Source organism: Corvus brachyrhynchos, unplaced genomic scaffold (genome assembly GCF_000691975.1).
Source record: "Corvus brachyrhynchos isolate BGI_N302 unplaced genomic scaffold, ASM69197v1 scaffold334, whole genome shotgun sequence".
NCBI classification, from domain to species: Eukaryota; Metazoa; Chordata; class Aves; order Passeriformes; family Corvidae; genus Corvus; species Corvus brachyrhynchos.
The window spans coordinates 2822840-2836515 of NW_008238316.1; the positions used below are offsets into that span (position 1 = coordinate 2822840).

At 54.6% G+C, this 13676-nt stretch overlaps 2 protein-coding genes across 2 annotated transcripts in view; one reads left to right on the forward strand and one right to left on the reverse strand.

Annotated features, from left to right (window-relative positions):
- Positions 1–3571, forward strand: part of ADAM8 (ADAM metallopeptidase domain 8) — a 14104-nt gene extending 10533 nt beyond the window's left edge. The window contains 1 exon segment of the mRNA XM_017733790.1: positions 3567–3571. Within this exon segment, the coding sequence (XP_017589279.1) occupies positions 3567–3571 (5 nt within the window).
- Positions 891–13676, reverse strand: part of ERLIN1 (ER lipid raft associated 1) — a 13154-nt gene continuing 368 nt past the window's right edge. The window contains exons 3-13 of the mRNA XM_008633304.2: positions 13590–13675; positions 12641–12722; positions 12111–12157; positions 8595–8656; positions 7190–7315; positions 6202–6275; positions 5710–5768; positions 5094–5185; positions 4544–4633; positions 4169–4248; positions 891–4016 (exon numbers count right to left, since the gene is read on the reverse strand). Of these exons, the coding sequence (XP_008631526.2) occupies positions 3798–4016; positions 4169–4248; positions 4544–4633; positions 5094–5185; positions 5710–5768; positions 6202–6275; positions 7190–7315; positions 8595–8656; positions 12111–12157; positions 12641–12722; positions 13590–13675 (1017 nt within the window). The 3' untranslated portion in view covers positions 891–3797. The remainder of the gene's footprint in view (positions 4017–4168; positions 4249–4543; positions 4634–5093; positions 5186–5709; positions 5769–6201; positions 6276–7189; positions 7316–8594; positions 8657–12110; positions 12158–12640; positions 12723–13589; position 13676) is intronic.

Genomic DNA, 13676 nt, shown 5'->3' on the forward strand with positions numbered 1-13676 from the left:
CCCGGGGGGAGCCGTCAGCCGAGGCTTCCCAAGGAAACTAGGAGCCGGGACAACGCCAGCTCCGGTTTGGAGCACTGCCCCACACCGGCCCAGGCTCTTCTGCGCCCTGGGAGCTGCTGCTTTCTCTCCCGACGTCCTGAATGTGTCCTGCTCCTCCTGCCCTTCCCTGCTGGAGCTGCGGAGGGGAGCTCCTGGCATCCCGGGGCAGGAAGAGCGCTGCTCCGTGGGGACCGTGCCCCAGGAGCACTGCCCTGGCTGGGGACACCACACGGCGGGGTGTCACCACGGGCTGTGGCAGGTCCAAGCTGGGCTTGGCCTCCCCACGGGGCTTTTATTTCTGAAGGTATTCCTTGAGTTACTGTTCAAAAGGGAATTCCCTGGGAGCCTTTTTACTGCAGCCATTTATTTATGACCCTTATGTGACCATTTTGAGCCACTTGCTGTAAAACCAGGCATCCCATTTTTTATATAATTTAGGTTTAAGGCTTTTATACCAATAAAGACTGAAGCTAGAAGTGTCATGGGATATGTCTGGGCAGGAGGGGACAGCAGGGTGGCAGCAGGCAGGGAGCTGTGCGGGGAGCAGGGAAGGGGGAAGAGGGCTGGAGCTGAGCTCCCCAATCCAGTGCCAGAGCCACGGGAGCTAAACTGCAGTACATTTTGCCAGCCACGAAGAGCCAGGCTGCCCCAGGGGCTGCAAGACGCTGCAGGGAGGCCCCTCATGCTCAGCACCATCCTGGCTGGGGCCTGCTTTGAGCCCAGGGGGCTCCCAGGGTGGCAGTCGCTGCAGCTGAGAACATCCACACCACAGAGTGCTGCTGCACGGTGAGAGGTACAGGGGTCCCCCACTTCGTGTGCCACCAGCCCTAGGACACATAAAACCATCCAAAAAATGTTAACAAAATAATTTTATTCTGCTTTATCAAAAGAACTTAACACTGTGAATGTAAACCTGACCATATGTATCGTGTTTCCTTAAGGAGATGCAGATCCAGGGGCAGACCCCCCTAGTCACAGCCCCACACAGGCTGTGGGAGCGGAGAGAAAAGCCAGTTCAATCCCAAAATCCTGGCTGCAGCCGTGTCCCTGCTCACAGCTGGGGCTCAGAGGGCAGCACAGCCCCCGCCAGGGTGCCACAGCCGTGGCCATCCCCTCCTGCACACTCTGGGGTTGCTGCGGCAGCGGCTGGGGAAGCAGGGAGGGTGGGGGAGGCTGCTGCAGAAGGCACTGAGCATCGCACATGCTGCTGCAGGACCTGGGACCGTGGGAGCAGCCCCGGGGGGCCCTCAGACCACGCGGGGAGGTGGCTGATGCATACGGAGGGACACTGAGCCAGTGACAGCCACTTAAGGCAAAGCCATGCACCCGCCCGGACGGCGCAGGGAGGCACAGCAAGGCTCGGATCCAAAGGGAAGTGGCTCCTCCTGCACTGGCTTGGAAGGCTTTCCTGCTCCCTGCATGGACATCTTGCTCTGGTCACTGCAGGAGAGGTGTGACCTGCCTGGTCATTGCTCCCAGCAGTTCCCCTGGTGCCCTTGTCACTTCCAGGCTGGCAGAACCTACCCTGTCCATCCCAGCCATTCCTGATGCCCAGTGCATCTGTCCAACCCCAGTAACACATGAAGAAAATCACAGGGACTACATCCCTGCCAGCATTCCCTCCAGCAGTGCTTCTAGCCTATAAAGCCTGTCCTCATCCCAAAATCCAACCAAAGCAGGTGCTGCCGGGGTGAGGAGAGGCCGCGTGGCAGGGCAGAGATGAGACTCCACTGCTTCCTCAAAGCCCATCCCACAGGAAGAAGGGCACTCTACAAGCCAAGCAGCATTTCCAGCAGACATTTCAAACACTACAAAACACACTGCCACCCCCTCTCTGCCCTGGTGCCCTGGACCCGGCTCCTGCCAGGGCTGGGTTGGAAGAGGAGCTGGTATGCTGGAGCAGAGCATCAACTGAGCCTTGGGAATTCGCAGGCAGATGGAGGACAAGAAAGACCACCCAAAACTGCTGCAAAGTCCCACAGTTACGTCTTACACCCTGCAGGAGGGGCAGGGCCAACACAACCCTGCTCTGCCCCAGAGATGGAGGAGAGGCAGCCAGGGCAGGAGCAGAGACAGCAGCAGGCACCGTGTGTCACTGAACTTCCTTGTGGAGGGACAGTGCCCTCCCTGGAGCCCAGCCACACGGGGTGGGGACGCGGCACTGCAGAGCCCGAGCCCACACACCTCCTCTAGGGACATCACGAGCACAGGAGAAGCTGTTTTGGGTTGAACCTATCTGAGTGGCAGGAGCTGAACACATCCCTCCCCTTGCCGTGAGGCTGCAGATGGTGCCAGGCACAGAAGATCTCAGTGGGCCGAGTGCCTGGAATGCCACCACCCTCCAAGGGTGGCACGGCTGCTCCGAGGGGACAGGACAGCAGGAAGGATGCAAAGGTGACCTGGCTGGCAGAGCAGAGCAGGTCTCTGAACATGCAGCAGCTGGGGTGCTCCCAGCTGGAGAACCGCATTCCAGCTCTTGCCAGCTGCTCCCCCAGCCGTCGCAGCCCGGATCCTCACAGACCACGAGGAGGAGCAGGTCCTAGGAGCAAGCACATCCTCGCAGGCAGAGGGGAGGAAGGAGGAAAAGTGGAAAGCAGGTTGTCCCAGCAGATTGGCCCTCCCCAAGCACATCTCCCCCTCACCGTGCCACGGCACACCAGGAGCAGGGTCGGATGTATCACAACGCAGATCGGGACAGAAGATCCGCCTGCCAGCCAGCCTGGCCAGGCACGAGAGGAGCAGGGACACGCTCCTTGCCACGGCTGCTCAAGGACATACAAAGCAGGTCCCGCTTGCTGGAGCAGCGGATTTTGCACGGAGGAGCAGCGATGCCTCGCCTACTTTGCAGCTGAAGTGTCAGACATCTGATCTGCTGCACAGTAGGGTCCTTTCACTCTTCTCTTCCCCTTCACTTTGCCAGCATGGCAGAGCAGTGGAAATTCAGCCCCCTTTCTCTGGTGAATGACTTACAGGGAGGCTGGAATCTGAGCAAAGACTTGCCAGGCTGTTCCCAACCAGCTGCTCCGAGGTGCTCCTGAAATCTGGTTTAGGAGGCAATGAGACTCAGCCACCCAGTGGGAACACCACAGTCAGTCCCAGGCAGCCTGTGCGAGGCTCTTGCTTGGAGAGGAGGGTTGCACAATCCCCTCAGAGATCGCTTCCTCCAAATCCTTATCTAGTGCTGCTGTCTACAGGAATATTATGGCTATGCAGATCCTACTCCAATAACCTATTCCACACCAAAGCACTCCTCGCTCTGAGCAGGAACACGCTGGCCAAGGAGAGCCCACTCCACCGGAGTCCTTGAGGAGAGCGACACAGCGTCAGCAGAAACCTTCACCAAGCGAAGCTTCAGTGGCAGGACAAGGGGAACCTCTTCACTCAGCCTCAGCCAGGAGCACTGGGCAATGACCAGTGTGCAGCAACACAGCACTCAAAGCCACATCTCCTTCCTCCAGAGTAATGCCTGCTAAATAACTGCACCTACCCCGGGAGGCTTTCCTGCTGTCTGTCGTTTAATATTCCAGTATAGGTATGTTAGTACAGGATTATCCCTCCTTCGGAAGCACCAACTTAACAGGGGGAGAAACGGAAGAGGCAGAGCCCTTGCAATCTGTTGCTAGAAGAAAATCACCCCAAGTGGCACCTATACACAAGATGTCCAGGCATGTGCTGCATCCGCCCCTCCGGCACAGGGCCTCGTCCCCGGGCACAGCCGGGCTCGCTGCTGAGCTACACCGGGTTCCCTTCTGCCTCCCTCAGCCAGCTCTCTCCTCGCCTCTGAGGGGGCTTTCTCCAGAGGTCTCCAGGGCCTCCTGTGCAGGAAGGCTGGTTTCGTGGGCAGTCCTCAGGCTGGCCTGCTGGAAGGCACAGGAGTCCAGGAACACGCCAGGGATGCGGTCGCCAAAGTACAGCTTGCTGTTGGCAGCGATTGCCTGGTACTTCATCAGCTCCAGATACTCAGGGGTCAGCTTCAGCTACGAAAAACAGAAACCAGAGACTCTAAGAGACAACTTTCTGGGCCCTGCAGTGTTAGGTTTCATGTCAGGCAGCTGCCTCCTGGGGTGTGGGCTGTTAAATCAGCTTTTCACGGAGGAAAAGAGTGAGCGACCAGCTTCCCAGCACTCACCTTGTTGGAGTCAGCCAGCTTCCGAGCAGCGTAGTACTCTGCATCAGCTTTTGCCTTCTCCCTTGCCAGGAATGCAGCATCTGACACAGCAGCAGAGGAGGGACAGGAAAGAAAGCATTAGGAAATGACTGGTCCCATCACACTGAGCACCTGAGCCCTCATCCCGTGGGGACCAGCTGACCCAGGAGTGCCCGTGACAGCCTGGCTGGCCCCGTGCCTGCCCTGCAGCTTCCTGGAGAGTTCCATGCACAGGGCAGGAAAGCCCCCAGTGCCCAACCTTGCACCTCTGCAGCTCCCCTGATGACTTGTGCAGGTCTGAGGTTCCCCTACCTGCCACCACCCCCAGCTGGCAGACCGCCCCAGCAGCGTGGTTACCTTCAATCTCAGAAATCCGCTTCTCTGTTTCCTTCTCCATGATCTTCTGCTGGTAGTGAATCCTGGCCACCTGTGCAGCCTTCTCTGCCTCTGCAATCACAACGGCCCAGCTGGTAAAGTTGCTCCCCAGGGCTTGAGCACCAGCACCTGGCTGCAGGATCTGCCACACCAGGAGCTGGTTCCCTGCTCCCTCCCTTCCCACTCAGTGCCAGTCTGTACTCCGAGCAGCTCAGTAACAGGAAGAAACGCAGTGCTGATGGCTGCAGAGCTGACAGCCCATTTACAAATGTGATCCCTCTGGCACAGGGACATGGAGCTCCAAGACCAAGCAGTTCTTCCAGCAGAGTGATTTCCTCTTCCACTGCAGGACAGAGGTGCTCCCTGCTCTGCTGCTGAGGGATTTTCACTCAGATGTTCAAAACAACTGCTTGCACAGCCTGGCTGTGCCTCCCTCAGGGAGCTGTCAGTGATAGAAGACAATGTCCTGCCCCAGCTCAGCAGGGAATGCAGGAATGGAGGCTCAGCCTGCGACATTAATTGGTGACGTTACCAATGAGCGCTTTCTTCCGGTCCGTCTCCGCCTCCTTCTCCACCACCTTCTGCCTCTGGGCTGCAATCAGCAGCTTGGTCTTCTCAGCCTCCCTGCAAGGGGAGAAGCATTATCCTGGGCAAAGGGAATGAGGAGCAGCTCTGCATGCCAGGAGAGGCCATGGGGACCAGGGGCCAGCCAGCTGCCAGCTCCCAGCCGCAGGGACTGGCTCTGTCTGCAGCTGTTTGAGTGCGTGCACAGGCCAGAGGAAGGGATCACCCCCTCTCCATCCGGCACTGCTGAGGCCACAGCTGGATGCAAGCCCAGTCTGAGGCCCTCAGGACGAGGAGCAGGGCAATGGGAGCTGGGCTTGCTCAGCCAAAGGTGAAGGGAGATCCAACAGCATCTCCTTCTGCCCAAAGGCATCCCAGAGATCCTGGAGGGGAGCTTATGGGCAACACACCAAGACCCCTGAGCCCTGATTTCAGTATGGAAATGGAAACCAGAAGGCACAAGTGCACCTGGCCAAGCACACACTGCCTGGAGCTCACCTCTCCAGGGCAGAGCTTTCCAACAGCACTGTGCCTGTGCAGGACCCTCAAAACTAATTAATGCAATTTTATGTCCAGCTACTCACATTAGCTCAAAGTTTCTTCGGATGGCCTCTGGAATTTTGGGTTTTGTAACACGCACAGCCTGGGAAGGAGAAAAAGGGAGCACATTTTGAATGAAACATTTTGATGCAAGCTGCATAACCAAGACGTGTCTCTGCAAAACCAGCTGCAGTGCTGTGGACAGCGGTGCCTAATTCTCCTGTGGAACACTGCTGAGCACCAGCACTGCTGACCAGAGGTGTCCTACATTCCTATTTCCTGCCATCCATTCCAACCCACTCCCACCATGGGAGGTGGCTCCAAGCCCCGTCCAACCTGGCCTTGGACACTGCCAGGGATCCAGGGGCAGCCACAGCTGCTCTGGGCACCCTGTGCCAGGGCCTGCCCACCCTCAGCATAAAACATTCCCCTTTCAGTTTAAAACTATCATTCCTCGTCCTGTCACTGCAGGCTTTGTTTGGCAAAAAGTCCTTCTCCACCTTTTTAAATCTCTTTATTGAAAGGCCACAACCCACCTGGATAGTGAGACCTGGTGCCATGACATTGAGGTCTTTCTGCAGGGCCAACTTCAAGTTCTCATCTATCTGATCTGTGTTTGGAGGACAAAAGAGAGACCATTTAGCTTCTCATCCTTTCTCCCACAGCTTGTGTGGCAGAGAGCTGGCCTTGAAGGGCAGGTAACTCTACGGTGTAAGATAAAGATGCTTCCTGAGACCACTCAGTACATTGATTCCCTTCCTATGTCCCCTGAAAAACATTCCCAAAAGGAGAGTCACTTGCTAGTGACTAGGGAAGTTCAGCTATTGATCAATTTGTGTTATCTCAGCTAAGTGCAAATGGCCTGCAGCACCTCAGCAGGACAGAATGCCCAGAGCCTGTGGTAGAAGTCTATCCCTTCTCAGCACTCAGACTTGGAGTACCTTAATATTAAAATTCTGACAACCTTTTATCTTCCATAAGCCGCTTTTCCCCTGCTCAGCCACTCAAGAAGGAACACAACCTGTTCTGTCTTTGGGACACAGGTTCACCAAGGAGAATATGACCTGTGCTAATTCTTGAAGCACTCCACCTCCCTGCCAAAAACCTTCCAGCTCTCACTTGTTAAAAGACAGCCAGGAGGGAGCTGTGAAAGTACAGAAGTGAGTTCAGGAACAGAGCAGGGGCCTACAGGCAGAAGTAGAACAAGACAAATCCACTGTCATAGTGAAGGCCACGGGCATCACTGCACACACAAGAGCAGAGTGGCTGCTTTGTGCATCCAGAATCAGTGGGAAAACACTGAAACCAAATTCTCACATGCAGATGGGGAAAGACAAAGGCACCTGAGTCACTAAAGTTACAGGGGAAGTGGCACATGGATGGAAAAGGAACTGGATTCTAGACTGCAGCTCCAGCACAGGGGCAGTTTGCTCCCAGGGGCCAGCTGTAACATATTCCAGAGCAGCACAGGGAGGAGATTCCAGGGGGATCCCAGCTGGGATCACCCAGCTGCCATCCACTTACCAAAGAGCTCGATGTACACTTCCTGCAGGGTATGGGCGCTGCAGAACTGGTTCAGCTCGTGGTGGATTTTGTTGAAGATCAAGGTCTTGTCGTAGTCTGCGGTGTAGTTCCGCACGATGTCGTACACTGGGGAGGGACAGAATCGCCACGGGTTACCAGAGACACGTGCCACCATGCCAGGGAAGGAGTGCAGCACTGGGACAGGGGTCTTCAGGAGTTGGGTAGTCAAAGCCACACTGCCCTGCCCAGCTGGCAGGGAGAGGCCTGCTGCACACCCACTAGGGCTGCTGGGATTACACAGCTTCCAGGAGCAGCCATGGCAAGATGCACTGCCTGGTCCTGTTCTATCATCTGCATAAACAGATGAAACAGCAAAGCCTCACCAGGACTGCACACACAGGAACAGGAACTGCTGGGAAGTGAAAACAAGGATCATTCCCACTATTTAAGCCAATCGGATCCTGCATCAAAAGGAGCACGGCCAGCCGGTAAGGGGAGGGGATTCTCCCTCTGCTCCTGCTGAGACCCCACCTGGGATTCTGTGCACAGTTCTGGTGTCTCCAACACAAGAAGGACATGGAACTGTTGGAGCAGGTCCAGAGGAGGGCACAATGTAAGGAGGCTATGGAACTGTTGGAGCAATTCCTGAAGTGCTGAGGGGACTGGAGCACCTCCCCTCTGGAGCCAGGCTGGGAGAGCTGGGGCTGCTCAGCCGGGAGAGGAGAAGGTTGTGTGGAGAGCTCACAGCTCCTTCCAGGGTCTGAAGGGATACAGGGAAACTGGAGAGGGACCCTGCAGCAGGAACTGGAGGGCCAGAACACAGGGAATGGGTTCCCAGTGCCAGAGGGGAAATTTAGGTGAGATATATGGAAGAAATTGTTGGCTGCCCTGAGAAGCTGTGGCTGCCCCATCCCTGGCAGATGTCCATCTCCATCCCAAGGCCAGGCTGGACGACTGGGCTTGGAACAACCTGGGATAGTGGAAGGTGTCCCTACCCATGGCACGGAGTGGAACGAGATGGTCTTGAAGGTCCCTTCCACACAAAACCTTTCCATGAGTCCATGAATTACAACAGGGATTCACCCTGCAGTGCCTCAGCAATGCTGGCACTTTGCATGAAGCTGTGCAGCTGCACAAAACAAGCTGTCTGTGTCTTTGGCTCGCTGAAATAAGAAGGTAAGAGGTTCCTACATGGGTTTTGTCTCTGTAGTTTTCTCAGGAGCCGAGCTGGAAGCCCCTGGGATCAATGCTAGAGGACTGGGAGCCGTAAGGGTAACAAGGAATGGAAACAGACAGGGAAGCTTTCCAGACATGGAAAAGGGAAGTCCTGCAAACCAAGAGAGAGCTGCCACAGGAGGAGTGAAGACAGTCACAGCTCTGCTGGTTGAACCAGGATGGGAAATACCTGCATATGGGGCCAGCTTGTTCACAACTTCTATTCGGTCAATGTAGATCATAACGCCCCCACTGCAAGGGAAAAGAGAGTTCACCAGTCACCGCTGCAGCTGTTAACAGTTTACATATTGAAAGCAAAGGCATCTTTATCCCTCTTTTACCATATTCTGAGCATTTTGCAATGAGATGGCAGTGAACCCCAGTCCCTCTCTCTGCATAAATCACAAGCGTGCTCCAGCAAGCCTGCAAAGCACTTTCCTTTCCCTCTATGATCTCCTGCTCGAGCAGCCAAAGGAAGATGTTCCTGAACAGGAATGTAGTTGCAAGCAGCAGGAAAGCAGAGAGGAAGGAAACAAGGGCAGCAGGTGACACCTGCCAGCAGCAGAGCAGACACCAAATGCAGACACACCTCAGCTCTCCTAGGCAGCAAACACATGTTCCATAGAAAGAGCCCTTAGTTTAAGTCACACAGTCACTAGCTCCAGCAGGAGCTCGGCAAGGCCCACTAGAATGGAAGGAACAAAGCACTCGGCAGACTTCAATCCAGGTGCCCAGGGCTCTCCAGGAACACCAGAAGCACCCCAGCAGAGGGAGCCTGCAGGCAATCCTCTCCCCAGGGGATGGCGTGCTGCCAGACTGGCAGGGGAAAGGGGCACTCAGAGCTCAGGCTTGCCCCTGGCCTCTGCTCTTACTGGTGTGGCTCTGAGAAAGTCACGCCCAGCCCTGGGTACCTGTAACACCAGAGAGGACAAACTCTACAGTGAAGGAAAAAACCCGTAACTTTCAACAGCTCTAAGTCTCTTGAGAGCATGATTTCAAAGCAGAATACTCTTGTGATATTGTCCTTGGGACAAAGGCATATGACAGACCAGAAGCTTTAGCAGGAGCTGTTTAGAGACAGCTCATTCCTGGCAGTGAAACTCCCACATTCCCAAACTCAGTCTCTGGGATGTTTTAACTCAAACATATCCCCCACGACAAACTCCATTTCTTTTTTTGCGGATCTTGGTTTCTGGCAGCTGAAAGCCAAGTCTGCAGAAAAACAACCTGAACTTTCCTGTGCCTGTGCTCTTTTGGAAAAGGCCTCCAAGCCCAGCCTGTGCTTGCTCCAAACCTGCTTCACAACAACTGTGAGCTATAAACACCGATGATGGAAGGACCTCGTCTCCTGCAAATTTGGCATTTCGATTTTAAAGGGATGTCAGAAAGAAAAGGAGAGGGTCTGCAACACCCTGGATCCTATCAGGACTCATCCACAGCCCCGTATCACCTCCCAGGCAGGAAAGGCTCTGGAATGGCACCTCAGGCCAGTGAGGACCGTCTGACTGCAGCACCACCTTCCACAACAACGCTGCCGAGGATCTCAGCCAGTGTGGGACACTAACTCGGATATTATCCACTGTTATTCCATTATTATGGCCCAGTGTGGTGGGGGATAAGTGAATTTTATCAGTCCTGCTGGTCATGCAATGGCTTTGAGGAAACAGGTGCCACTCAGACCCCAAAGCATTCAGGGAGAGAAGAACAAGGAGAAGTCCATAGGAAGTCTAAAAGGAGCATCAACACATTGGCCACGTGCACCTGGAAGAGGTTTAAGCACCATCAGGCAGCAGTGCTGCCTGACCTGACAGGACAAGGAGACAGCATCCAGAGAACGCCACAGAAGATGGACACGGACAGGAAGATCCTGGAGAGCCTCAGACAATTCAAGACCTAACTCAGGATTTAAAATCTCTATTTAATGTGTTCACTTAATGCTGCCAGGTACAAACAGGACAGGTAAGGCAAAAACTGGGGATGGGACAGCCACACAGACACTCAGAAGCTTCCTGATACAGACAAGGATACAGGGAACGGGAATAGAAAGATGGCGGAAGAGAAACCCAGCCTTTAAAATCCCATGGTTTAATATGTAAATACAAAACCTTAAACTGTTCAGGACCTGTTCTGGTAACAGACTTTGAACTGGGACAGTGCCACTCCAGGTGTGTTCCATTTGTTATTTATGAGCTAGTGTTTCACTATGGAAATGTGGATGCAAAACTCTGGCATCGAGCACCCGCAGACTTTGGATCCCAAATGCAGCAAACCAGGAGGCTCCTGCAGTAACACCCTAAAAATGGACAGGCCTACTGGGACCTTTGGTCAGCAGTGTATTCAATTATTAACTAAGAACTGCTTTCACCAGCTGTTTGGTGGTTTAAAGCCCATTTTTACTGCCTGTACCTTCCCAACCACCTGCATTGCACAACGGAACCCCACAAAGATGAAATTCAACGGGAATTTCATTTTTAGCTCCTAAATCAAAGAAGCACAGAATGGCTGAGGCTGGCAGGGACCTTTTGCTTGGCCTAAAGACTGTGTTTACCTCACCCTAAAGGGACTCTAGACAAGGCTCTGCAGTGACAGGACAAGGGGGAATGGGTTCAGACTGACAGAGGAGAAATTTAGGTGAAATATATGGAAGAAATTGTTGGCTGGGAGGGTGGGCAGGCCCTGGCACAGGGTGCCCAGAGCAGCTGGGGCTGCCCCTGGATCCCTGGCAGTGTCCAAGGCCAGGCTGGACATTGGGGCTTGGAGCAGCCTGGGACAGTGGGAGGTGTCCCTGCCCATGGCAGGGCTGGCACTGGATGGGCTTTGAGGTTCCTTCCAACCCAAACCATTCTGGGATTCCATGAAAGCTGCAAGACTGAACAATAACGTTATTTACAGATATTCCTGAAAAAGCTTTGAGATCTAAAACTAAAACCATGAGACCTTTATGTTAATATTTAACCCCATGTGATGTCTTAAGCTGAGTAACTCCAAGAAAGTTAATACGGGTTAAACCTGATCAAAATTAACTCTGGTTTATTAATGTTGCCACCAACATTGAACTTTTAATTTCAACGTGGTCACCACGTGTCATCACCTCAGTCACACTGATTTGTTTTTCTAAACAGAAATTCTGTAGAGCACCCTGAATGTAAAAGACAAGGAGAATCACCAGGGTTTTTTTATCCTGAAGAGTCATCACTTTAACTTGTGGATGAACCAACACAACAGGATCTGTAACCCAAGTCAACCAGCCCTCTCCTTCTGCTTGTTACAGCTAAGCAGCTCTGAGCTGACAGAATAATCAGCCTAGCAGGAATTTCATTTGGAAATGAACTTCCTCCCATCAGGAGGATTCCCACTCACTGTTTACTTCTGCCCACCACTGGGGCCAGCACTTGTATCAGCCACAGGACTCAGGGTGGAGAGAACCAGTGAGGGCAGAGCAAAGCACAAGCAATGGGCTGTCAGAGCAACCGAGGGGAGAAACCCAGAAAAACTCAAGGTAACACCACAATAAATGCAAATGCTCTCTGAACAGCAACTCCAGCAAGAGCCAGAGTGTTCCCTCCTGAGCCTCCTGCTGTTACAGTGGGAAATATGTGTGACGTTGGGGATTGGTTTCATGGTAGCTGCCTTCACCTCCCAGCCCCGTGTCCCAGCAAATGACCCCACAGCATGCATCTAGAAGGAACACAAATGGAAGCCCTACCTTGTCCCACAAGGCACATTCTTCACTTCATCAGTCTGCAGCGTGGTCTGCAACACAAACACAGCCAGCGCTCACACGCCGCTCCCTCCTCCGGGTAGGTCCTGCTGTGCCAGGCTCTCACAGCGGGAACACAGAGCCAAAAACGTGTCCTTTGCCTCCCCTGTGATGCCTGCAGGTGTGGGCAGAAGGCAAAGCTTCTCCTCACCTGCCTTTTGGGGGATGCACAGGCAGCTGTGCCTGTTTCCCTGCTCGGGGCACGCTCAGGCATGGGGTGCTCCTGAGGAACAGAGACAGCCACAAACATGGACTGTCCTCCCCGAGCAGGACACTGCCAGTCCCAGCCACACACACACGTGCTGGGGAGGGCTTTCCAACGGGACAAACCCCGGCTGTCTGCTGGCACCGAAGGCAGAAGGAACGTGGGGATTCCCAGGAGCTACACATCCCAGAGCCCCTCTGCAAACAGCAGGGCCACCCTCCCCAGAGCTGCTCCCCCTCAGCCTCTCCCAGGGGAGAGAGAGGGCACTGACCTGCACGGATTTGAAGGTGGTGATGAAGGGGAGCATGATGTGGTAGCCAGGCCCGCTTGGGCTGGTCAGCAGCGCACCGCCCCTGCAGAGAGGGAGGAAAACAGGGAAAGGCTCAGGAGGGGGGAAACAGCAGGGGCTGGCCTTGAGGGCACACAGGGACAGTTCAAACTGCCGGGGGTCACAGCTGGGGGACTGAGGATTGCATCAGAGCCCCACACTTGCCAGCAATTCCCCAACAGAAGGGCTGAGTGCACCTGATCCTTGCCTGCTGCAACTTTGCTTGGGGCCTGTGAGCCATTAACTCTTGGAGAAGGCAGCTATTGCTAAACCCTCCCAGCATTGCAACACCACACAGAGCTGCAAGAAGGCAGATTTCTCCTCCCTAAATAGTTCGCTGGTAACCATGGAAAAATCCAGCCATGGATGCGATGCTGCCAGTTTGGATTTCGGCACAGCCCCTTGCCCAAAGCACAGAGAAAAATCCCCCAGGTTCTCATGCTCAACACGCTTGTAACTAAAGGGAAACAGCCCACGGTGGTGAGTGGGAAGGGCAGGGAAAACATTCCAAAGCACCGCCACAGCGGGAGCTCTGGCTGAGTAACAGTTTGGGACAAAGGTGATGGCTCTTGCTGGCACAGGGAGAGATCAACAGATGTGAGAAGGCACGATGGAGCAAGAGCTATGGTCCTCTGAGCTCTGAAATCCAGTCTGTGAAAAGGGCAGGGAGGAAGGAGAGGGAGGAAAAGCAGCTGAGGGTTCAGAGACCCAAAGACAAGAGAGTTCTGCACGGGGCCAGCGTGTCTGGGACTCACCAGCGCGGGCGGAAGGGACCAGAAATAACAGGGGCTGCGCACCCAGGAGGAAAAAACCGGAGGGAAGTGCAGGATAGAGCAATCCCTGGGCCCGGGGATGAATCCCAGCTCCGGGAAGGCTCCCGGGGGCACCGTACCTGTAGTACACGGCCAGGTGTCCCTCCTCGACCCTGTGGATGGCGGAGTACAGCAGGAAGACGAGGAGCCCCGTGGCAGCCGCGGCC